The sequence below is a fragment of the Eulemur rufifrons genome, chromosome 19, assembly GCF_041146395.1.
Source record: "Eulemur rufifrons isolate Redbay chromosome 19, OSU_ERuf_1, whole genome shotgun sequence".
In the NCBI taxonomy this organism is placed as follows: Eukaryota; Metazoa; Chordata; class Mammalia; order Primates; family Lemuridae; genus Eulemur; species Eulemur rufifrons.
Genome location: NC_091001.1, coordinates 34,532,805 through 34,559,843, shown reverse-complemented (window position 1 = coordinate 34,559,843; position 27,039 = coordinate 34,532,805). Strand labels below are relative to the sequence as shown.

At 38.7% G+C, this 27,039-nt stretch overlaps 1 protein-coding gene across 1 annotated transcript; it reads left to right on the top strand.

Annotated features, from left to right (window-relative positions):
* Positions 1-2,597: 2,597 nt before the first annotated feature.
* On the top strand, positions 2,598-25,579 carry SLC5A7 (solute carrier family 5 member 7). The gene is made up of 8 exons (XM_069494895.1): positions 2,598-2,775; positions 6,636-6,749; positions 7,512-7,667; positions 13,159-13,307; positions 16,504-16,647; positions 21,070-21,223; positions 23,607-23,824; positions 24,950-25,579. The coding sequence occupies exons 1-8, from the start codon at positions 2,598-2,600 to the stop codon at positions 25,577-25,579; spliced, it is 1,743 nt and encodes a 580-aa protein (XP_069350996.1).
* Positions 25,580-27,039: the final 1,460 nt, after the last annotated feature.

Sequence of the window (27,039 nt, the reverse complement as noted above, 5' to 3'; positions counted from 1 at the left end):
AGATTTGCATATTTTACTGTTTAATACACAGTCATGGTGGCATACAGAAAGAACGAGAAAGTGGCCAGAGGACTTGTGATTTTGTGGCTTGAGGGCCACCCGCCCCCTTCTTCTATAGCCATTCATACATGTCCATAAATACACAATACACCTCTATCTCCATATACCTAGATGTATAAATACATCTATGATATGTATTTATATCCAGAGATATATAACCTAGGTAAAAAGACATAGATATCTAGGTATATAAATATAGATATATTTAAACTAATGTAGGAAATTTTTTAAAACTCTGGAATAGCATATTGTAGCAGTCAAGCAACCCAGCTGGCTCTACACGGAAAGCTATCTTGTCTGGCTTATGTGATAACAGTGTTGCTTTCTAACAACTGCTAGAGTTTTTCATTGTACCCCCACTTTTAAGTGGAAGGGGTATGAATGTAAAAAGGACTTTCTAAACCTTCCAGAAATGTCTCCTTCGGGGAACCCATCGCCTGGGACTCCAGAATCAGCTGGCAGAGGCAGCGGGAGAGGACCCTCAGCTCTGAGAGAGACGTCTCAAGAAACAATTCCGGGCTGTGGTCGGGGCAGACGAGGCGGAGACGCTTCTGTCTGCCGGACTTCCCACCGCTCCATCGGAAGATAAAATTCTCTCAGAGTCTCCCGGGCACCCCATTCCCTGCTTCCAACCAGAGTCGTGAGAAGTTAGAATCAGGAAGGACCTTACACAATCACGGCCCCCTTTCCTGGAGGAGGGAGAGGGAGTGGCGGGGACGAACCTGGAGATGGGGATGCCGCGGCTGGCCGCGCTGGCCCGGAACCCAGGCTCGGCCCCAGCTCCCTGGGCCGGTTCCCTTCGCACCCCGCACACCCACCCTCCTCGCGAGGGCAGCGTCCCCAGCACACGCCTCAGCACCACTTTCCTCTGACGTCCGCCTCCCAACCTCTGACGATCGCCCCCGCCGGCCGTCCTTATAAAGGGGACTTTTCCCAATACGGGGATCGATAGCCACCTCGCCCCGCGCCGCGCGCCCTCCGCCGGCGTCCGCACCTGTCGACTCCGCGCGCTCCCAGGGTCTTGGAGACGCGGGGTGAGGAGCGGTCCGGACCCACCGCCCCACCGCGCTGCACCCCTGACCCCACCCTCCGTCTCTGCACCCGCGCCCGCACCCCCACGGCTCCCGGGGGCGGCGTCCCCGGGCGGAGCGCTTCCTCGCACGGCGACCACTCCAGGTAGGAGCGGAGCGGGCTGCCCCGGCGCCCAGGGGCCGCGCCCTCGGGGACGATGCGGGCACCTAGCCGGGCGGGTTTGGAGGGGAGGAGAGCGGCGCCTTTGCCTCTCCGTGGGGATGCGCTGGCGGGTCGGCGGTGGTCTGGCACCGAGGCTCTCGGGGTGCAAGCGGCTGCAGAGTCTGGGCGCAGGAGACTGGCAGAGGGGGCCGAGGAAGGACAGCAGGGGGCCGGGGGAGCGCGCAGGACTGCTCGGGGAAAGAACTTGCTGGCTTGGTTGCTCACAAAGGCAGAGCCCACCCAGCCCGCGGGCGCACGTCTTGCTTCCCCTGAATCGGAGGGAGACTAGTTCCTTCGCCCGAGGTCTCATCACCCACCCGCGTGCACAAATATCTGAGTTTCCCCTAGAAACTTGTGTGTGTGTGTGAATTGAGGTTCATGAAATAACTGTGGCCACGAAAGGAAAAAAATAAAAGAGAGAAAGAATTCCAGAAGGGGAGGCTTTAGAACTTGCTATGTGTCTTCTAAGAGTCTTGCTTTCAATACCCTTGCCCCTCTGTTATGTTTTTAGGAAATCCGTGTTTTTAAATCCTTTCTTGTATATACCATTAATGTGGGGCGGGGGTGAAATGAATGAAGGACAGTGGATGAGGAGGAGGATGAAGAAGGAGGACCTTTTAAACAACAAAAACATATTTAGTTGATACAGTAACTTGAAATCCAAGAACTTGTTGAAAATGTGGAGTTGATGTGTTTTTGAAATGGATTTTCCTAAAGTTGTTTTTCCCCCCAGATATTTTTATATCGGATTACTTTTAGAACCATTCCCTGAAACTGTTTGAAAGGATGGATAGAAGAATGAATGAATTAACCAATATTTTAAAATTTTCAGAGTAGTCCTTTATGGTACATTTACATTACTGAATAATTCTGGTATAGTAACTGAGTTCGACAAAGCAAATACAGCCGTATCCTTTGTAAATGATTTATTGAGTTTCTAAGTTAAGATACATGACAAGGTTAATTTTAAATTGAAAGAATTTATTAAATACAAAATGATTATGATTCCATTTGTTAAACTACTTTTTTTTTCCTGCTTCTTGAAAACACAAAACAATGTCCAGTTATTAAACAGAAGTAGGATAATATAGTGGACACTTGTTGGTAACTACCAGTTTCACCTGCAATTTCAGTGCTATATTTGTTCTTTAAGCTGCACCCGATCTCTCATGAGCCAGCTGGGTTTATTCCCGGCTGCCTACATGTGCATAGTGCTTGGCTGGTTTATAATGCATTACTGTATTTTCTTCAGAAGTCTTAATGAAGTAGCCAGCTGCAGAAGAATCTGGACCGTTAGATGAAAAATGGCTTTCCATGTGGAAGGACTGATAGCTATCATCGTGTTCTACCTTCTGATACTGCTGGTTGGAATATGGGCTGCCTGGAGAACCAAAAACAGTGGCAGCGCAGAGGAGCGCAGTGAAGCCATAATAGTTGGGGGCCGAGACATCGGTTTGTTGGTTGGCGGATTCACCATGACGGGTAGGTGCCGGTGCTGCCTGCTCTGTGCAGTCCACCACCCTTCCCTGACTTCTGTGAGTGTACAGCATGTGACTTCGGAGTGACAAAGCAAACATTGTTCTTTGTCCTGTGGGGGGATTGTTTATGTGACCTAGTTATATATTTTTAAAATAATTTTATATTTATTTAAAACTTAAAAATAAAATGATTTCAACTCGGTAGTACCTGAAGGAAATGATTTTATAATAAATCACTGGGCTGGATATTAATGAAACAAATGTGGGCTCTCGGAGCTGTTGAGTGGATGGAGACAAGAGTAAGAAGAAAGAGGCGGGGGATGCAGAGTCGTCCTAGCCTTACACGTTATGTATCTGTTAATTAACGTGACGGCAGCATCTCAACCTGTCCATTAATACATGCAGAGAGTTGTGACTTTGAGTTTTCTTAAATGGTAAATGTCAATGAATACGAACTAGTGATGGTTTTTAACCTGAATAAATAAATCTGGAGCAATACAATGCCAAACTGACTGATGCCCTGTTTTGAAAACTAAATCTCCCATCTAATAACTAATTCTTCACTGGAAAACAATCACATTATGATTCCACAACACTAAAGAAGAGATTTCTAGGAAGCTTGGTATAAAAGGAAGAAAGCTAGGGCGTGTCCTTATAGGAATCCCAGGGCCACCTTCTGCAGCTCTCTGTCATTCAAACCTTCTTTGTGTTATTGTTTCATCCTTTGATTGAGGTGGTTCTGTTTAAAGCGTGATTTGTTTCTTTTCCATATTCTCCTTGGCCATTGAAAACAACTTAAAATTGTGTGTTTAATATTAGATACACTTTCACCAACCACACATATATCATTTCAGAGTCTTGGTAGCCTTTTGAACCTTAGTGACATACTCTATAACTAACAGGAACACTGTGTTGGAAAAATTTACCATTGGAATTTATAGTCAAATGGTGCCCGATTTCAGTCATGAAGTGCTACTTAAAAATGCTTCACTGTGTATATCAAATAGTTTACCAAACCAGTCTGGGAGAGGGGCATCCGTGTTCTGAATGTCTCGATCTGGTCATCTGAAACCTATAATGTTCTATATGGACTGTGGATTTTACATCCAGAAATTTACATTTTATATTTAAACCTTCATCAACTGTACATGGAATCATTTGGTCTTTATAACAGTCCTATGACAGGATTCTGGGGTAAAGTGAAGACCTAGGGTTACATTCTTAACAAGGACCAGAGCTGGGACCAAACCCAGGTCTTCTGGCAGCCATCCCTGGGCCCTCCATGCCTGCACCACATGCAGTCCTGTAACTGGCTTCAGTTTATTTATTTATAAAGATGCATAGTTTGTAATAACAGTAGAAAGAAATAAATAAGCTGCTGTATATCAAAGTATTTTTGTTCACTGCAAATCATTATAGTGTTACATTACTCTAGTTTAATATTCTATTTAGTATGATCATAAAGATAACATTTTAGAATGTATTTTTACTATTTGGAGTGATTTTTTTCAATCTAATAGGCTGTGAAAGCATATAGAAAATATTTGAATGACGCTATTTCTTATAAAGTGCTATGGTCTAGCTCAGTTTTTAAAGCTTTTTTTTTTTTTCTCTTTCTCAGAACCCAAAAAAATCATGGTCAATGTCATAATTCATTTAAAATCTGAACCATGTTACCTAACCTTTTCCAATTCATTGACTTGTATATATTTTATAACGAATAGATGTTGAAAATGTTGATTCTTTTAAAATGAATGTATTTTAAAAGAGTCCACATTCTCACTCCTGAATTTGACACAAAATATACAAACATGGAGAGCAAATTCTGGCATAGAAGGAACTAGATTGATTAAAAATGGAGGGACTAGTTTAATCATAATAAGTAACGAAGTCTTCACTTCTACGTTATAATATCTGCAATCATTCAGGCACCAATTTTCTTTTTGGACAAGGGACAAGAGACCTACACAATGAAAAATGATCACTAATAAGCTTTGTGCTTGTAAGACTATCAGACCATTTACTTTAAGCAGTGAAATGTCGCTGGTGTGTTGGCAGTTCCTGTTACCTAGCAAGAAGATAAAGTCTCAGGTTCTGTGCCTATAGAATTCATTTCTTCAGGCCCTTGTTAGACACCAAGTGAAAAAAAGTTCTTTTTAAAATTTTAGCAGGGCTTAGAATGACAAAAACAAATGATGGCATTTGCTATTTGTTAACACCTGATGCAAAAGCTGCTGTGAAGATGGAAGTGGTTCTTAAAGACGTACTTTGTTTTTAAATGTCTACTTCAGGATTTGTATATAAATTTCCATTTAAATGTACTTAAAATTCTTTTGCAGGAAAGTCTTTTTGTGTCAGCCTTTTCAAAATTAATATTAACTCTAAGACACTCCCTCTTCTTTCTTGTGTTGGCTTAAATGTCAGATGAATTCTGGCATAAACACAATAGAAACACTTGTCTTAGATAGTTTCATATACATATAATTTTATTTACTTACATTCTACCTGTGATATTTTGGAGAACTCAACAGAGTTCAGTTTTATTCCCAATGGAACAATACAGCCTAGAATTCATTCTCATATCTGATAAACTTGTTACCAACCTGTAACACTCATAATTTTACACAAATTCTACATAGGGATTGTTTTAAATATTTTTACCATATTGTACGTTAAAAGGATATAAACTGCAAAGATTTATTGTCTTCTTCAATATTAGTTTTTTAGCAAGGATCAAATGTTATATTGTCTTCTCAGAAAAAAATGGTAGTTTGTAGATCATTCTTGGCCCAAACTTGTTTAACCAAAACTTGTATTCTTTGGTTTTTGACTTCCCTCCTTTAGTTGTTATGCTACAGAAATTTGATATATCTGGTGAAGACGTGTTTCTTAATATTCCCTATGAAATACCTAAGACACCCAGATTAAAATTAAAAAATTATGAGTGGGTATACATTCAACGTTTTTCATTCTTCTGAGTGCTGGTCTAGACCCTAAGTATTAATATATGTTGGGTACTTAGAGAGAGGCAAAATTTAAACTTACTTTAGGACACCTTGGAGTAGAAGTGTCATCTTTTTCTTCCTTTCACTCTCCTAACAATTTAAAGTAGTAATTACAACTTAGTTGTGATGCATATCAGATTAGCCATATCCTGTGTCCTCAGAGTGTTTAAGAAAAGACTATTAATGAAGAGCACACTGGCACACACACATACATATACATCCACTTACGCACATGTATACACGCATGTGTGTACACACACATTCACACACACACACAAAGCACTCCTCAAAGACAATAACCATAATAAATGTAGAAAAGATCAATGTAATTAAAATGGAAGGGCTTTGAAATAGAGGCATTTGACCCCATATTATGGGGGTTGGGGGAAAAGTTATAGAACTATTGAGAATAGAAATAGTCATATGACATATTGTGTTTGAATTCAGATTTATTATATATGATAACATTAAAAAGCTTGATGACTAAATGCATTTAGAAAACACCTAGAGTAGCACTGTTCAGTAGAAATACAATGTGAGTCACTAATGTAATGTTACATTTTCTACAAGCCTCATTTAAAAATAAGAAGCAATAGATGAATAAATATTAATAATATAATTTACTTAGCTCAATACATTCAAAATGCCTCCATTTGAACATGTGATCAATAAAAGAAAAACTCTGAAATCCAGTGCAGATTTCATACTCATAGAACATCTCAATCCACACTAGCCACATGGCAGGCACATTTCAGGTGCTCAATAGCTGCATATGGCTAGTGGCCACAGCGTTGGACAGGCAGGTGTAAGCTAAAACAGGTAAGATGGTGTCATTCCCTCACTTTTCATTCTATTTCAGCCACCTGGGTCGGAGGAGGGTATATCAACGGCACAGCTGAAGCAGTTTATGTACCTGATTACGGTCTAGCATGGGCTCAGGCACCAATCGGATATTCTCTGAGTCTGATTTTAGGTAAGTGAAAGTATAAATCTCAGTGACTCACTCAGTAAAGCATAACGAATAGGAGTATAAATAACAAGTGGAATAATAAATCAAACAATGAGAATGATTATTGTGGAAAAAACGTCACGAGAACTCTCTAAGTAGCTGTTACCAGAACTTGGTAAGTAGCAGAACACTATTTGATCTCTTGATTATGGAATATGATATGTTCAAAAAATTCCTTTGATCCTATGGCTATCAGGGCAGTGAATTTCTTACCATAATCATATTTTATTTCTTTCAAAAACATTGTGGATATATCATTAAAAATGAATCAACTTGTACCTGAGTTTCTTTTTGTAAATCAAACTAGTATAAAAGGTAAAAATATTATGTAACATGGAGTTCATTTTTTTTTTTCACTCAGTGTACTTTTATTGGATCTTGTGCTTATGCAAAATATCTAAATGCTGTGCTGGGTAATACAAAGGTACCAAGGCATTTTAATGAACACTGTTCTGGACAGGTTTTTTTTAATTAACATGCCTCAGTTACATCGTCCAATTATCCTTTGGGCACATACAGTGTTAAATATACTAAAGAATTTATATTCGGTTGATAAATATTTCTCGGTACTATATTCACAGGATATTTCAGATTGGTTCCTTAATACATACACATGTTCTCAAAACAACATTTTGTTTGAGAAACTATAGCATAGTAAAAGGTTGGCAAAGACTATTATATTATGAATTTTTTATCTTCTCATAAAGACTTGTTTATTTCTTCTAGGTGGTCTGTTCTTTGCAAAACCTATGCGTTCCAAGGGGTATGTGACCATGTTAGACCCATTTCAGCAGATCTATGGAAAACGCATGGGTGGGCTCCTATTTATCCCTGCACTAATGGGAGAAATGTTCTGGGCTGCAGCAATTTTCTCTGCGTTGGGTAAGGACCAACTGAGTGTTGTTCTCACTGCATCTCTCTAGTTAACTAAACATCAGATATGCAAACTTACTTTCTTCAGCCTTGGTTTCTAAAAGATTTTTATTAAAACCATATATAGAGCTACATTTGTATTCATAAAAGCTTAACATAAATTCTGTATTTACTTACAGTGTGGCTGTGGAGGTTAAATAAAACCTCAATTGCATTTTTAAAACGTGAATTGCATCATTAGAGTGATAACATAAAGTATAATGATCAAGAGTTGTTTTTATACGTCACATATGATTTTGATCAAAGCATAATTAATTATGCATAACTAAAAAGTGCAGTTTATTTAAAAATAATTTTCAAAACAAGTGTTCAGGAGCCAGAGGTTAGGGGGAATACCAATATATATTCTTGGTGTTGAATACACGTAAACCAATGGTTTGGATCTTAATTTATTCCGGTAAGTCTCCTTTCTGTAAACTGAGAACTTTTTAATTTCCATTGTTTTCTTTCTAGTAACTGCCGTGTTAATTGATATAAATGTAAATACAAAGCTATTTAAACTTTTTGAAGAAGAGTATTGCATGCTATTTTTAAAGCATTAATATTTCTAGAGATGTTGGCTTTTTGAATAAAATATGTCTAATTAAAAGCAAATATAAAACCAAGTATGAGTCCCAACAGCAAAGAACATTCTTAGAGAAGTGAGATCTCACCAGTCCTCTGCTGATGGAATAGGTAAGTAATGTAAGTCACACAGGATAACTACCACACTTGAAATATTTCAATAAATTGATATTTTAAAAAGCACAATGGTTTGGTTTATTAGTGGAAATATTAAGTATGGCCAACTGTAACAAGGATTTCCCCTCCGGTTTAAACATCTCCTTAATAACTCATCTAAGAAGGCTTCCCCATCCTGAACTTCTCCTCACCTGCACTCTAGTCTTAGAGATGCAGACTTGAAGGTGCGCTGCCTGGCGCCAGATGACAATGTCTGAACGTCTGAGCTGTTGAAGCAGCTGGGAAGTTTGGCGCCCTCTGCAGAGGAGTGCGCTGCTTCACCTCCGGCAGATCCGCCTTCATCCTGCAGGATACTCAGCTCAGCCCTGGGACCCATCCTTACCTGTGGGAGCCTCCACCTGGCTCCTCCCCTATCCGCCTCTGCTTCTACCTGCCTCAGCCCTACCCAGCCTCCCTTATTTGGATGAATGAAACTATCTCCCTGCTTACAGTTCTGCCCTCCACCTCTCATCTCCACATGGCAGCCAAATTCTAAGTTCAAATCTCATCATGTCCCTTTCCTGTTCAAAACCAAACTTTTCAATAGGGCTCCTAAGTATAACCCGGGCTTTGATGCTCTCCTCTCATCTCCCCGGCCCCCCGCCCCTGGTCCCCCGCCCTGCCTGCCCTCTTTCTTCCACCAGAACGATGGCCCTAGGCTCTTGCGGCTGATACCGCAAGCCCAGTGCCTGTGCTGTGGACTCATCTCCACTCTTTCCCCCTCCATCTGCCTAGCCAACCTTAACGTGTCCTTGGGATCTTCTGGTAGATATCACTTCCTCAGAGCAGTCCTGCTGAACTTGCTGGGTGCCTTTCCTATGGGCTTCCTCAGGCACCTGGAATTTTGTTCTCATTGGACTTACCATTTTGTATAATTATTTGCCTGTTTACCTATTTCATGCCCAATTTCCTTGCAATGTACAAAATGGATTGTAAGTTTCTTGAAGGCAGGACTTGTGTCTTATTAACAGTTATAATCCTATCACGGACGAATGAATGAATGAGTGAGTCCTATGTGGCTATACTTTCTTCAAAAGAGAAAAAGAATTACAATGTTACTTCTTTTCTCCTCAATGTAATCACATTACATCATAAGGTATTGGGTTGTAGACACTTTTAGGGACCGAGAAAGTGAACATAGATTCTTTAGAACTGTCCTTGGCCCTTGGATTCTCAGGCCACTTGCAAGATTTAGGAAACAAGAGATTTCAGTGGGATCATGGGAAATCTTCAGGTACAATACCCTACTTTTTAATCAGGGGGAAATCTGCCCCATCCTACTGAGTGTTGAGTTCCTTCTTGAAGATCAGCAGAGTTGGAAGTTGCTCAACCTTCCCCAGTGAGCCATGTCAATTTTTGGCATCTGGGCATTCATGTGTATTATTCTTTATTTTTTATTTTTTATTTTTTTTTACAAATGGAAATACAGGGCTTTACAGCCAGACTTTATGTGGTCACAATAAAAGTAAGATCTGATGAATTTTCTTCTATGTTATATATTCTGGACTGCAATCTTGTCTTCTGGCTCCAGTATTAACATCATATGCAGCCTGTGTGATATTATATCAAATATTATTGTACACTATCTTTTGCTCCTTTCTCAAACTCCCATATAATCTTATTTTATTTTATTGGTCCCCAACTTGATGTGGAAAAGAAGAGAATTTTATAGTTATAAAATATAGTAATAACTCAGTGGATAATGTTGCACTTCCCTAATGCTAGAAAATAATCCTCCACACCTACTGCTGCACTTACATCCTAATGAAATTATGTGTAAAAATACACCTCTCTTCCCACCTGGCTCTCATTAGCTGAGAAGTAATGGGAGTTTATTTGCCATTGGTTTAAACACCAGCAAATTTTGGTTTTAAGAACAAACTACCTGCTGAGGTATCAAAAAAGGAGTGGGCTGAATATCTAACAAAATACAAAATGTTCACTCTCACTGAATAAAAATGAATTTATATAGCAGAGACCTGAAGGGAGAATATAATTAATAAGCTAATGCTTCTAAAGTATTTTGGAATTACAGAACACAGTAGCTAACCTCTGGACTTGTTATAATTTGTTATTTTTGTATATATGTGTCTATATCTGTGTGTATATTTCAATGTACAGTCATGCATCTCTTAGTGATGGGTATGTGTTCTCAGAAATGTGACAAAAGTTGATTTCGTCATTGTGGGAACATCATAGAGTCCACTTACACAAACCTAGATGGTACAACCTATTACACACCTAGGATATATAGTATAGCTTATTGTTCGTAGGCTACAAACTGATACAACATGTCACTGCACTGAATACAGTAGGTAATTGTAACACAATGGCAACAATGTCACTAGTTGATAAGAATTTTTCAGCTCCATGTATGTATATGTGGTCATCACTGACAGTAACATTATTGTATCATGCATGACTACATAGATAAAATATGTTATAAAGTCTGTTTCTCTCTACACACTCACACAGACTCACATATATCAAACAACATATATAAAAACATCACTGCTATTGCTTGAAATCAATTAATTAATACCTATATTTTCTTCATAAATAATAGTTGGACATAATTCAGGGTTAGTGTTTATTAAAAATAACTTGAGACATTTAAGAATATACAAGTATAATATCTATTACCGCCTTATGGTGAATGTGCATAGTTCACCATTGAAACATAGGAGAATCCTAACCTATCTTCTTGGCATAAATGGACAACATCTTACAACTTTTTAAAGCAATGTATATTTATACTTCTAACAGCTCAAATTCAGTGGATTTTCATAACTTTACTTACATTATATTTACTTTATAGCTTCATAAGTAGACCAATATTTAACAGCAGCTCTGAAATTATAACTTTGTTTTACTCACTACATTTGATCTTATTAACCAGAAAATATCATAGAGAAAAGTTATTATACTCTTAATAGAGGAGTGGTTGACTTCTCTAAATTCACTGAGTTACAATCAAATGACAGCATATATAAGGACCACAAATCCTTAGGGTCTTAGTCCAGTAATCTTTCTTTTATAATTGAACTTTTCATAATTCATGGGATATAAGTTAGCAGTGTTATTAAAGTGGAGAACTATACTGAAAGAAGAATGACAGAGTTTCAAGTAAAGTTTCAACGTGTGAAGTAAATGATTTGAGGAAAAAAGTAACTTTTTAAATATTTATATAACAACTCAGTCAATTTTCTAAAGCAACTTACAAATAAGCGACCCCTTTGTCTTCATCCTCCAACTCCTTACTAGATTTTTCTTTTGAATTTTTACTTGAAAGAATAATCTTATTATCATAGCAAAAGCACTAAAAATTTCTCTAAAATATTTTGTAGTGATATTTTAGATCAAAATATCTTAGATTTCTCTTTGAGATAATGTGTTTTCATCTCAGATGGGGTTTGTAGACTATTAGCATGCCAATTGAGAATGGGAAGCGAGTATAGGACGGTTGGCTGCAATTGATGATACAGAAAACCACAGATTTGTTGCATGTGTGCTAGAATATGTATCATTGCCACATTTAATAATATGATACATAAACTGTATAGTTTTGAGAACAGTGGGGAAAGGGCTTGTAAAGCAAGAAATGAATTATGAACTGTCAGTTCAAGAACCACAGTGGTCCTAACTGTCCACACCACAATATTCTCAGTGGGAATATAGGCACCGACAAACACAATAAACAAGGTTATAAAGAAAGAGATACATAAATTTTATTTCTAAGACAAATATAAAATTTGGTAATGAAAATTACTTAAAATATGGTGTTTAAATCTAAGGCTCTTCAGTATATTGGTGTCATAGGAGCAGGACTGGCATGTTCCCCCTATTTAATAAAATAAAATGATCTTTTAAGAATTTGAGAGAGAAAAAGTTAACAGATACAATTTACTAATTTTTTTATTTTCTCCTATACATTTTTCTCAACTTTTTGATACATTAACTATTTGTCAGCTGTAGGATGCTAGCAAGAGGCAGAGTAAATGCAAAATAGCAAATAGATATTAATTGTAAAATGTGGAAATTGGAGATCATGCTTCTTAGCCTTGTTTTCTCATAAATGTGAATAAAATACATTGCATATATAGTTATGCAATGACTATTATAATGACTTTTCAATCAAGAACAGAATGCACAGTGGTCCTACGGGATGACCATGTTTTTATTGTCCTTTTCTATGTTTAGATATGTTTAGCACAAATCCTTACTATTATGTTACAATTGCCTACAGTGTTCAGTAAGGCAACATGCTGTACAGGAGTGTGTAGTGGGCTATGCCATCTAGGTTTGTGTAAGTACACTCTGGTGTTTGCACAGTGATGAATTCGCTTACTGATGCATTTCTCAGCATATATTCCTGTTGTTAAGCAACACATAACTGTATTTAATTAATTCAGAGTTTCAGATAGTGAAGTTGTTGCAAGTTCTTATAATGGAATTCAATCTATCAGTAATTCAGGGTATTCTGTAATCATGATACAGATTTCAGGTGATCTCCACATAAATAAGTTAGCAAAGCACTAATTTCAGAAAGCAAGAATAGATAGATAATTAATATATAAAAATTTCAATACAAAAATTCCAATGCTTTTCAAACGATGCAGGGGGAAATATCAACTATCACTGAACTTCCAATATGTCCTTGTACAGAAATCAGAATCCACTTGTGCACCTTAACCGCAGCTCCCTTGTTTGTTTCCTTCAGGCGCCACCATCAGCGTGATCATCGACGTGGACGTGCGCGCTTCTGTCATCGTCTCCGCGCTCATCGCCACTCTGTACACCCTGGTGGGCGGGCTCTACTCAGTGGCCTACACAGATGTCGTTCAGCTCTTTTGCATTTTCGTAGGACTGGTAAGTGGGGTCAGGCGCAGCTTTGTCTTCATTTTTTTTTTTCCTGTAAAATATAATGCATTTTATACTGACTCAGCAAAACTTAGTAGAAATGTTATCTTCCATGAGTAATACATAAGAAATCACATACTATATAAAAGTTTAAATTTCTCTATGAATTAATTAGACAAAAAACTCTAGTCATTTTGTTAGATTTTGACAGAAAAGTGAGCCCTCTGCTTAATTATTAGAGAAGTCTAGATCTTCCTTTTCATCATGCCTAGATTTGATGGAAACTTACCTGTGATCTCCTTTGAGTATTGAAGGCAACACTTTCCGCAGAGTTAACAAAAGTTAAATCTTAGGGGTAACCTGTACGAGTCTCTTATCCTCTCCTTATGTTAGTTTGGTTAACCATAGACTGCTCAGAGGACACAAAATTATCCCACTGAAAAACTCTGGATTTCCAATATTAATCATCACTACTTGTAGTCTAAAAACAAAGAAAAGGCTTAATTATATAAGGCACTGGAAAAATTTATCATATATTGCTTTTATGTTTTATTAGATAAAAGGTACTATATAATTATGAGACATGGGTATTATGAGTATTACTTTAAAAGCACCTTAGTGTTTCTTGAGCACATTTTAGTCAAGGTTGATTCTTTGCAAACTCACATCTTAAAATGTGAAGACTATAATTATGCATATAATAATATCCAACATCTACAAAACATGGAAAGAAGTGTAAAGAAAATGGTGTGCCCACTGTGTGCCAGGGGCCGTCATGGATTCACGTACATTATCTCATTTACACATGTATCATTGCAGTTGTAGAGCTCATAGGGGCCATGCCCTGTGCAAAGGCCCTGGCCAGGGCAAGCTAACACTGCACATCACAACTCGTCTTCCCAAGGATACTCGAAGGACTTTGATTCCCCTTGTTTTTCTTTATTTTTTCTTATAATGGAAAGCTTTTTACTCTATTTTAGTTTTTACACTAGACACTTAGAAAAGAAAGATGAAGAAAGAATCTCATATCCCACCTCTTTTTTAAAACTTTCTAGCATCTCTAATAACATCCTGGAGGAAAATTTAAAAGAACAGACTATAAGCAGATTTATAATTTAACTGTAAATTTACATATGCTAGCAAAGATGATAATATTTCCTCTTTTTCTCCTAGACATTTTATTTGCACTTCATGAAATTTCATTCATTCATATTTTAATTGAATTTGTTGTTTAACTGAATGAAATTGAATATTAATTTTCTGGAGAACTTCCACTTTTTATCTTTAAATTACTAAAGTTGAGTGGACAGTACCGAAGTTTTGATTTTTCCTTAGCATCATCATAAACTTCCAGAAATAAAACAGAGAACACAGAAATAAATCCCTCTGCAGAACATCGGAAGCAAGGTTAGTTTGGCCATGACAGCTCTGGTAACTGATGCACTAGGTGTTCTAAGAAACACAAGCCCAGGGGCTGAATCTATTACTGATGACATATGTGATTTCTCATTGCTTTATATGAGACCAGAACTTAAAACACACAGGTGCATAAATCAAGTGTGCAAGTGTAAAGATGATAGGGCAAATATGTTAGAATGCAGCTCTGCTGCAAAATGTAGCTAAGTTGATAAAGAATGAAGTTCTGACTGTTGCTAGTGAAGGCCTTATTGAATTGGCCGAATAAAAGACTAAATACAGTTGTTTCCCAAGCTTTAATTCCTACACATGCATACATAATTAACTTACACCTTAAAATGTCCTCTTTTCTTAAATTCTCTAATTCTGTTGGTTTTGTCATCACCCTTGAAACTCCAAAACTGTAATTTTGAGGTCCCTCTGTTGGTTTTCCCTCTCTGACCTCTCTCTCCTTTTATAATCTAAGAGTCATAGACTGTCTCTTCATAAACCTTTTTAGCACCAATGTCTTTCCATTCCAATGTCACTGCTGTGCTTCAGGCCTTCATCTGGGTGGTATTGAAAACACCTACTGCTCTCCCTAACGCCTCTCTTCCATGAAATTCACTGTCCACATCTATAATATTAAATTTCAAAAGGAATTCAACTGAAATCTTTTTTAAGACTCAGAAGAAATTTCTCTAGCTTCTGGTTGCCTGAGAAGCAAAACACAGATCCTTTACTTGCAATTCAAAGTTCTTTCCACACATCTATCTTTTGTCTCTTCCATTTCCCTAAGCCACTTTCATGCCAGCAAACCTTGTCACCCAACAAATATGGGAGCAAGTACACATGCACACCCCCCCACCCTCACACCCACACACCTACACACACGCCTGCACACACCTATACCCACACACACCCACACACCTACACATACATCTATATGCACACCCCCCACACCTACATACACACACCCCCACCCATACACTCACACACCTACACACACACCTGCACACACCTACACCCCCACACACCTACACCCACACCTGTATACACACCCCCTACACCTACATACACACACACCCACACACCCACACACCTACACACACACCTGCACACTCCTACACCCACACACACCCACACACCTACACACACACCCCCACCCATACACTCACACACCCACACACACCCCTACATACACACACCCCACACCCACACATCTACACACACACACACATACCTATACACAGACCTGCACACACACCTACATACACAACCACACACATACCCATGCACCATAGATGCCTCTACTCCTTGCCTTGTTCCATCTAGACCATCTCCTGTTTCAATTCCTTTCTCTTCTAACTGTTAGTTCTGGGCCTACCCTTGAAGGCTTGTTTCACTCATACATTTCTCAATCAGATCTTTGCTTGTCACTTTAATGACTAGATATTTTTCCCTAATTCACACAACATGTAAAATCATGTATGTGTGTGTGTGTCTATATATGTATGTATGCATCTCAATATCTATCTATATCTCAAATGATATATTCCCAAAGGTTTCTGATAAGTGCTCCTATTGTTTATCTGATATGGTATAATCAAGCACAGAAGTAGACAATACGTTATTTTAATTTTTCTAAATCAATATTTAATGTAATCCCAAAGAGAACATGATTTGAGGTCCTTCTCTGTGTGAACAAGAGGAACTACCAAGCTATGCAGTCTGTGAGGTGTATAAACCTTGCATACACCAGACAATTAAAATCCATAGCCTAAGGCTCCAATGTCGCTTCCTTTTACAGTGGATCAGTGTCCCCTTTGCACTGTCACACCCTGCAGTCTCTGACATCGGATTCACTGCTGTGCACACTAAATACCAGGAGCCCTGGCTGGGAACCATTGAGTCATTTGAAGTCTACACTTGGCTTGATAGTTTTCTATTGTTGGTAAGTAATGCTCTTACCTGAGGAATGTGATCTAATCGTTCCTAAAATAAAATGCATTTCAAAGATTTTCATATTTATACTAAAAAATTTGCCTACAGGTAATGTCTATGTCTGAATTGCTGGCTCTCTACCGGGAGGGCAGAGCCACATCCTGACTGTGTCCGATAGTGTCGAGGCAGAAAGCACATGAGGCCCTGAGGGACAGCACCGTGGGGTTGTGTGTGGTGTGTCCACCTGCCTGTCCCCACGTACGTCAGGCAGTACAGTGCCATCCCCCAGGGATCTCTCACCATCTGAAAGCCAAGCCACCTAAAAGTTTTATTTTGTGTTTTCAATTAAGGCCTAAAAGCCAATGTGTCTTGAAATAAGTAACTCGTCCAGTCTTAAATTACAGAGTAAGTGAATTAGTCGTGCCACAGGCCCTAAGTGCATAAGGTAAGTTGGGAAGAAAGGTGTCACTCAGGAAAGATGCCAGGAGAGAAGCCCTTGAGAGCCAGAGACGGCTTGAAAACACGCAGGCAGAACCTCAGCGATGGTGCTGGTGGGGGAGGGAGACACGGCAGAAATAATGGCAGATCACAGGTTGAAAAGAAGGAAAACCAGGAGAACCAACAAGATTTTACGACTTTGCTAATTAGAGAGGTTATATATGAAAATAACACATCATATTTGATTTGAACATAAGAAATTGGTTGCTTTTTATGTCAAAATTGAGGGAATATTGGTTATTTTTGTTTTCTCTTTAGAGGGTTGACAATATTTTATGACTTTTGGTTCATGGCACTTTGCTAAATTTTAACATTACCTTGACACTCAAAGTGAGCATGCCTTTCCCAGTAAAAAATTTTCTAGTAAGGAGGCAGGGAAATATGAGGGAAAATGTATTTACATTAGTGGATTGAAGGGCTTTTTTCCTTAAAGATTATTAATCTGCTGACTCTCATTTTTCTGGAATGGTTTATAATCGTGAATGGAAGGGATAGGGGTACATACGCATATGTACTGCACCTGCGGGTGGGTGTGCTTATGGTTACAGCGAGGAGATGAAGAAGCTCAGAAAAGTTAGGCAGTTTGTTGGTAATCACACCATTGTCTGAGTTAGGGGTTGATATAGAACATCCAGATCTCAAAGTCTCTTCCCCTACACCACACCTTAGTCCTCAGGCTACTTATCTTTGATATAAGACATTATATCCTATCCAGTGATTGCTAAATTTCTTCCAACCCTAAAAATTATATGACCAAGTCAAATGCATGATTCAAATTGTAAAATGAGTTGAAATGAAACAATACATGTTGAATGAATGAATGAACTCACTCCAGAAATGAGCCTTGAAATGTTTTCCCAATGGTCTCTCATCTTCCAGTTGTCTCTCAGACATCTGCTATATGAAAATGACTTGTCAAGTCCTGCTCATGACACTGTCTAGGTAACTCCAGTCCCCCTGGGAGCCTGCCCACTGTCCCTGTATTAGCCTATATTGGGCCAACCACATTCCTCACCTGGCCGATGTAAGAGCCCCCACTGGCCTCCCTGATGGCAGCCTGCCCACCTCTTATCCCCCAGGCCCACTGTCCATATTACCCTCTGTTTTAGGCAGTTTGAGCTTATGTAATAAAGGACCATAGGCTGGGCAATGTATAAACAATAGAATTTATTTTTTGTAGTTCTGGAGGCTAGAAGTCCAAGCAGGATGTCAGCGTGGTGGGGCTCTGGTGACAGCCCTCATCCAAATTACAGACAGCTCATTTTATCCTCACGTGGTAGAAAGAGGGCAAGAGAGCTCTCTGGTGTCTTCTTAAAAGGGCACTAATTCCATCATGAGGGCTCCATCCTCATGACCTGATGATTATCTCCAGAAAGCCCTACCTCTGAATGCCATTGCATTGGGATTGGGCTTTCAATATTTGAATTTGGGGGGGACACATTCAGTCCATTGCACCCTAAGAGCTTCTGTTTGTAAATGGAGGTCAGATTTTACCTTACTTAAAAACCTCTGACAACCTAAATGCCCAAGGTGATGGGTATGTAATTTATAATATGATGTATCAGTTCGTGTAATTCATTGACATGGAAGATGTTAGTGATCTATTAACAGGATGCAAAATGAAAGGAAAAGAATATTGACTTGAAGAATGGGATTATGAATTTTAGAATTTCTTCTAGCTTTTTGTTTTTAATCTTTAAACATGTGTGGCTTTTGTAAGAAGGAAATTGTTCCAGAATCAATATGTGACAGGCACTGTGCTTGGCCTAGGTGAGACAATGATAAACAAGACAGACATCCCAGAACTCAGAGCCCAGTGGGAGAGACAGGCAATTGAAGAAACCTCAGTACATTGTGATACTGCGAGTTCATTCATCAGGTCATTCCCTCACATAATAAATATTTACTGAATGCAGATTCTTTTCTAGAGTAGTGACAGTAACCTAAATGAAAGCATTTTTTTAGCCTCCTCTGTAACCATGCCCACACACCTTGACCTCTAATCACACCAAATACCCACTGGTCTCACAGCTGCCTAGGTGGTATTGTGTTTTGTTTTGTTTTGTTTTTCCTCCTATTAGTCTCTCTCTCAGGTACTCTTCTTCCTCCTTCTCCACTGGGGATACCCTCTCAGTGCTCCAGGACTGACTCAGTGGCATTTCTGTAGGTTTTCCTGATGACCACACAGCCGCCCTTCCTCTCTCCCCACCCCGTGTCACCCCAAATAATTAATTTTCATTTTTGTTCCCATACAGCCTCTTTTTTTTATTTCAGCTTATTATGGGGGTACAAAAGTTCAGGTTATATATATTGCCCATGCCTCCCATCCCCCCGAGTCTGAGCTTCAAGTGTGTCCATTCCCTAGACAGAGCACATCACACTCAACATGTAGGTATGCACCCATCCCCTCCTCCCACCCCCATCCGCTCTTTAGATCGTGCCAAAAATTGCATTATAGTTCAAATTTTTGATTGTATATCCTCAATAAGAAATTTGAGTACATACCCCATGTAGGTATGTGTATCTATCAATTGCTTGTATTAGTACATAATGTACTACAGTGAAGTCTGGGTTTTTATTATACCCTTAGCTAGATTAGCCAAGAAAAGAAGAGAGAAGATTCAAGAAAATAATTTATTATTTTTTCCTTTTTTTTTTTTTTTTTTTTTTTTTTTTTGAGGCAGGGCCTCTCTCTGTTGCCCACGCTAGAGTGCAGTGGGGTCATCACAGCTCACCGCAGCTTCAAATTCCTGGGCTCAAGTGATTTTCCTGCCTCAACCTCCTGAGTAGCTGGGACTATAGGCACAGGCCACCATGCCTGGCTATTTTTTTATTTCTTTATTTTTAGTAGAGATGGGGTCTTGCTATTGTCCAGGCTGGTCTCAAACTCCTGAGCTCAAGCTACCCTCCTGCCTCAGCCTCCCAGAGTGCTAGGATTATAGGCATGAGCCATTGTGCCTGGACAAAAATCATATTTAAAAATATATAGCATTTAGATATAAGGTATAAATGAATATAAATAGAAGTTCTAATGTTTTCTTTGAGCCCCACTGTATTGCCTTGATCACTCCGCACATCCCACTCTGGAAAGCACCATAATACCTTGACTGTCCCAGTGGAGAGCAAGTTCTGGGGCAAGAACCATGACTTATTCATCCTTGTGCCCTTACAACCATTACATTGCCTGGCACATGATTGGAGGCTATAAATATTTATTGGTTTGTATGGACTTAGATCTTCATACTTTTAGAATCTTAATTATTTTTCGAGAATATTTTATGATGGTTAGTACCTCCACATAAGAACAAATTGAAGGCTTCTGGGTGGTTTTTAATGCAGATTAAGGTTTGTAAATTAAGGAAAAGAAAGGATTGTTCTACATCATTATAAAGGAAAATAATTTAAGGAAATGTTGCCTAATTGAAAGTATGGCAAAAACATTGCCTTAGTCCATTCGAGCTGCTAATAACAAAATGCCACAAATGAATGGCACATAAACAGCATAAATTTATTTTTCACAGTTCTGAAGGCTGGGAAGTCCAAGATCAAGGCGCTATCAGATTCAGTGTCTGGCAAGGACCCATTCCTCATAGAAGGTGCCTTCTAGCTATATCCTCACAGAGTGGAAGGGGGAAATAACCTCCTCTGGGCATCTTTTATAAGACACTGATACCATTCAAGAGGGCTCTGCCCTCATGACCTAATCATCTCTCAAAGTTTCCCACCAATACCTAATACCTTAGAGATTAGAATTTCAATGTATGATTTGGAGGAGACATAAACTTCACACCACAGCAAATATAATGATAGCAATTGAGAACTATGGCATTTAGAACATTTTCTATTAATATCTCAAAGCCATAATTATGACTATTCTAAACATGTTTATTAATAAACCTCTACTTTACTCTGAGTGTCTGTGGTTCTCACGCAGATGCTCGGTGGAATCCCATGGCAAGCCTACTTCCAGAGGGTCCTATCCTCATCCTCAGCCACCTATGCGCAAGTGCTGTCCTTCCTGGCAGCTTTCGGGTGCCTGGTGATGGCTCTCCCAGCCATACTCATCGGGGCCATTGGAGCATCAACAGGTAAATTTCTTGCAGCTTCACCACAGGTGCCAGTTAGTTTACCAATCCCCACCCAGCTGTATCCCCGTCTCCTTTCCCTCTTACCCCCACATAGTGAATTTTTCTCATCATGTTCCCATATACAGCTTTAACATTCAGTAAATTGTATTATAGTTCAGCAGTCTCCCATTTTCTTATTTGCTCACTCCACCAATAAAACATTGGTGAGCACACCCCCTCCCCGATTTTGGTGCATTTATGCATTGTTCCTATGCACTGCTGTCAACAGTGGATCTCAACCAACATGCATGTTGACATCATCTGGGGAGTAAGGGGAGTACTTTTAAAAATACTGATTTCCGACCTACTTCACTTTATTTTAATAATCTAAGATAAAGCTACACACCAGTGTTCTGTTAAGCCCCCTTGGTGAGGCTAAGTGCAGCCGGAGTTGAGAGCCACTGACTTACCTGGCATTATCATGACCATGTAAGCCCACTTTGAACTTGAGATTCCTGCTTTATATTTTCAATAGTTTGCTAATTAAGAGGCTGTAAGCCTAGCACTCTGGGAGGCCGAGGCGGGCAGATTGTTTGAGCTCAGGAGTTCGAGACCAACCTGAGCAAAAGTGAGACCCCATCTCTACTTAAAATAGAAAGAAATTATATGGATAGCCAAAAATACATACAGAAAAATTAGCCAGGCATGGTGGCACATGCCTGTAGTCCCAGCTACTCGGGAGGCTAAGGCAGGAGGATTGCTTGAGCCCAGGAGTTTGAGGTTGCTGTGAACTAGGCTGACGCCATGGCACTCTAGCCCATGCAACAAAGTGAGACTCTGTCTCAAAAAAAAAAATGTTTTCTTTCTTGGAGAAATCAGTCAGTAAGTGTATGGTTAGATAAACTAAGAAACTAAATTACTTAGAAAATAACTTACTTAAAACTGGTAAGAAAAAAAAGAAGCATTATGAAATGTTTATCTCCCTGTTAACCTCTATGGGGAACATTTTTAAAATCACACCTTTAGTTTGATTGAACTTATTAATTACCTGACCCTTATGTTCCCATGCTATACAACTTTTAAGAGCATTCAATGAAAATATATCGCATTAACCCAAATTCAAAGGAGTCTTCTAGATAGAGGTAATTTGAAATGATTAGAGAGAAAGTTCACCTATCACCCTTTTGTGTTTTGTAAAGATGATCCAAGTTGATGTTCACGTGGTGACTTTGACTTTCAATTAGTAGAGCTATTTATTCGATTATATTATTTAACTTTTAAGAGAGCAGTCATGGTTCATAATGTAAACTTTCCATTCCAGTTGTTCATTGTTGTTTGTGACATAAACAAACACTTTAAAAAGATAAAAAAGATGACTGACAAAGGTGATATGGAGTGTTTTCCTTTGGGAAAAAAATAGCATTTCTCTTGCAAGCAGAAAATAGATCTGGACATTCTGTGTGTGTGTGTGTGTGTGTGTGTGTGTGTTGTAGGATAGCAAACTCATAAAGCCTACTTTTTTCTTGGATTAGGTATGCTTGGTTGTTATTTCTGTTTTAAAAACATCTCAGTCAAGGCTATAAAATTGGCTTCTTCGAAGCATGGCTTCAATGCCAATTGTAATGGAAAATGTGGTAAGAAAAAATGGTAGAATCCAAAGGAAACCACTCCTATTTGGTCATGTAATCATGGTATTAAAGAAGTTTAGCAAATAAAAAATGAACTATGCTAATGTACATTTAAGAGTTCTATTGTATTCTCCAACACATGCTATGACTAAAGAGTAAAGAAGCCGTGTATTCAAACATAAACTTATGTTTTAAGTCCTCTTACCATACCACATCAAAAAACCTCCAGAAAATTTCAGTCTATGACTGTACTTTTTATTCCATAAGAATGACTGCCCTTAATCTAGTGAAATTCCATGCAAGGCGGAATTAGTTGGGAGAAATGCAATGTATGCAAGAAAATGATGGCTGAGAATGCCCCACTGCTGTCTTTCTCTATTTATACGTGGATAACTAAGCCCTAAGGAAGAAGCAATGAATATCCTGTCGCATTTCCAAGTGGATGAAGGAAAACTCTATGATTCAGTTTAAGAGCATTTGTTTTCCATGATCCTACACAATGTAACACCACCATTGCAGAAAAGGATTGTATATCTCACCACATGACCTGCACAGGTGTTGTGAATTAGACTAGCTGTGACCAATACTTAACCCATTAGAAGTCAGGACATATGAGTCATTCTCACTTGATCAGTCCATGGACTTCCTACCTAAGTAGACTAACTTACATGACTCTGAGTTTATTTCAAAACCACCTAGTAGATAGGATGATCCTGGCTGGATAAAGAGCATATGGCTCTTTGGTGGTTGTTATGGTTGTTGTTTCTATTCAACAGACTGGAACCAGACTGCATATGGGTTTCCAGATCCCAAGGACAAGGAAGAAGCAGACATGATTTTACCAATTGTTCTGCAGTATCTCTGTCCTGTGTACATTTCTTTCTTTGGTCTTGGTGCCGTTTCTGCTGCTGTCATGTCATCAGCAGATTCTTCCATCTTGTCAGCAAGTTCAATGTTTGCTCGGAACATCTACCAGCTTTCCTTCAGACAAAATGTAAGGACGGTTTTTCCAACTTGTAATTTATTATTGTTGTTGCTACTGCTGTTGTATTTGTTTTTTATATACAAATAATTATATAGTAAATATATGTATATTTACTAATATTCTACCTTAAAACCTGACCCTATTTTGATTAAGCATGCAAAATTAAATGACAACAAATTTTATTTCTGCTCTAAATGGATGTTATCAATACATGTTATTCATTTTAATAATGAAGGAAACAAATCAATATAACTGTTTCCCAAGAGGTACAGTCATAATTGCTATAACTTAAACTTCTTGTCTTTCTGATGAAAGAGTAATGAAACCTAAAATATCTCACCAAAACTTTTAGTCTAATTAAGTACACCAGGAGACTAGAGAACCATGGTGGAAGCAGGAAATGGGAAATTATTTTACATGCATTTGTGTAACATCTGGACTGCTTTTGCTTGAACTCCCAAATCCAAAATCTTCTCTCAATTTGATTTTCCTTATTGAATCAAGTGGTTGCAAAACAACATGCTGTTGTGGTCACTAACGACCAAAAGTCCCTCTCCACATTCTTGCTTGATTAAACCTTTGCTTTTCTCTAAGTTGTCTAGATCACAGTTAACAAACTGGTCAGTGTTTTTTGTTTTGTTCTGCTTTGTTTGTTTGTTTGCTTTTAACCAAGGGAACTCCTTAGACAAGCCCTTTTCAAGGGCACCAGAAGGTGGTTAGCCTTAAAGATGGTAGCACTTTCCTATGAAGAGAGGAGGTAGGGATGGTCCATGTTCTCTCCATGCCACTTAAGAACTGTATCTTAATATGTAAACTTAGTCCCTTGCTTTACTATCCCTCTGTGACACCACGTTAGCTCACCCTACCTCTTCCCCCTCCAGTGCATCCAGAGAAAGGCTCAGGTGGTCTCTGCTTCATGCTAAGGTACAGAGAAACCCCTTCCAAAGGTCCACCCACGAGGCCACCTGGATTTTTTGCTTCAGGTACCCCAGTTTAGGTTAGGTTTTCCCACAGATTGAGCCATTTAAATGGGGAATTCTTTAGACCAGTTTTAAAGCACAAAATGTATCTCATTCTTGGCCTACATGAGCCAACACATTGTGTGAAAAGCTGACCCTGTGCAATTTCTTACAGGCATCAGACAAAGAAATCGTTTGGGTCATGCGAATCACAGTGTTTGTGTTTGGAGCATCTGCGACAGCCATGGCTTTGCTGACAAAGACTGTGTATGGGCTGTGGTACCTCAGTTCCGACCTCGTATACATCATCATCTTCCCCCAGCTGCTCTGCGTGCTCTTTGTCAAGGGAACCAACACCTACGGGGCTGTGGCAGGCTATGTTTCCGGCCTTTTCCTAAGAATAACTGGAGGGGAGCCATACCTGTACCTACAGCCCTTGATCTTCTACCCTGGCTACTACCCCGATAAGAACGGTATATATAATCAAAGGTTCCCATTTAAAACACTTGCCATGGTTACCTCCTTCTTAGCCAACATTTGCATCTCTTATCTAGCCAAATACCTATTTGAAAGTGGAAGCTTGCCACCAAAATTAGATGTATTTGATGCTGTTGTTGCAAGACACAGTGAAGAAAACATGGATAAGACAATTCTGGTCAGAAATGAAAATATTAAATTAGATGAACTTGCACCTGTGAAGCCTCGACAGAGCATAACTCTCAGCACAACTTTCACCAATAAAGAGGCCTTCCTTGATATCGATTCCAGTCCCGAAGGGTCTGGGACTGAAGATAATCTACAATGACCCCGTCTCAGTAAAACGCTGCTTTCTCAAACAGAGCACTATAATAGAGTAGTTCTGGAAAGGTGGTTTGCAACATATAAAAATATATTAAACATAGAAACAACATCAGGAGGCCAAAAATCCATATAAAGTGCAATTGTATAAATACAAGCCAATCTAGAAGGAAACATCCATGAAAAAGCAACAACATCCTTTCTCATCCATAATAGTGTTGATTTTGATGCTAGATATAGTTTTGTCAGGTATAAAAAGTGAATAAGGCCCCACTCAAAGAACAGAGGGCCAAACAGAGTATTTACCTTTATTATGAAAAAAGGAGATATGAAAGAGCCTAAGAAAAAGGAAGTTGGATAATCCTGATACAAACATTGTTTGCTAATGCATGGGTGAGTCTAGTTTAATTATCACACTGAAGCTATGAGAATAACTCATAGTCACTCCAATGAATGGTGCAATGAATCAACCAGCTGATTTTTCTTGGTGTGTTCATTAACTCCTTCTTTTATGTTCTGAGCTATAACATTTGCTGAATATGCAATCTGTTATTCCTTTAGTAATAGTATGTAATATTCTGAGCCCAGGCAAAACAAACACACAAAAAATATTATATAGTGGCATTGATTTATGTGCAAGGTAATAGGAAAACAGAGTCCATCTTTGTCAAGGAGCCCTGGCACACTTTGTGTATGTCTATAATTACTAATGCATAGGAGAGGGTACCTGGAGCCTAGAAAGATCACTGACAACCTTAAAGCAATAAATCAAGAAGGTATTAAGCAGAAAGTAATAGGAAAAACAGTGGATTTTAATCTTCATCTGAAGTATATAAAGTTTTGCCTCATGATCAAAAAGATCTAAATTAGTATCTAAATTAATATTGTAAGTGAAATTGAGCCTTATGTAAGGAGAGGTAGCTATAGAGCACTGGTTATGGTTAATGAGAGACAAATGGCTAAATTAGCATGTATTTCATTGAATATTTATTACCGGCAGCTCCCACATCACTTCCTGATGGTAGTAAAACTGAAAACAAAAACAAAAAAAAAAAAACCCCACTCATTTTTGGATATTCATTAATGGGGATGATTTATTGTTAAAGGATCTACTCTGTGGCACTTTTCCACATAAACCAGTTTAAGGGACTGGACAAATCAACACTACGAAAAGTCCGTAGTGAATTTTAAAATATGGAAGAAAGCAGAAAATAAAACTAAATCCTAAAGGAAAGAAGCCATCAATTTTAACATCCGATGTCTATGTAACTTTCATTAGATTGGTCATTAAATATTATTTTGCTCCTTTTCTGGAGTTAATATATATGTATAATGGTTTGTATTTAATATAGAATTTCAAATGCTCTCCCACTAGTCACACAATATAGAAACAACTGGAGCTGTGTCTACAACAGCAAAGTGAACTGATGAGCTGAAAAATTATTTGGGAATTTGATCCAATAAAGA

Bases quoted from the DNA above. Each gene is read 5' to 3' on its own strand.
- SLC5A7 (XM_069494895.1), top strand. From the start codon at position 2,598: ATGGCTTTCCATGTGGAAGGACTGATAGCTATCATCGTGTTCTACCTT. The intron at 13,308-16,503 runs GTAAGTGGGGTC...TTCCTTTTACAG, and splicing joins TTTGCATTTTCGTAGGACTG to TGGATCAGTGTCCCCTTTGC. The intron at 23,825-24,949 runs GTAAGGACGGTT...AATTTCTTACAG, and splicing joins AGCTTTCCTTCAGACAAAAT to GCATCAGACAAAGAAATCGT.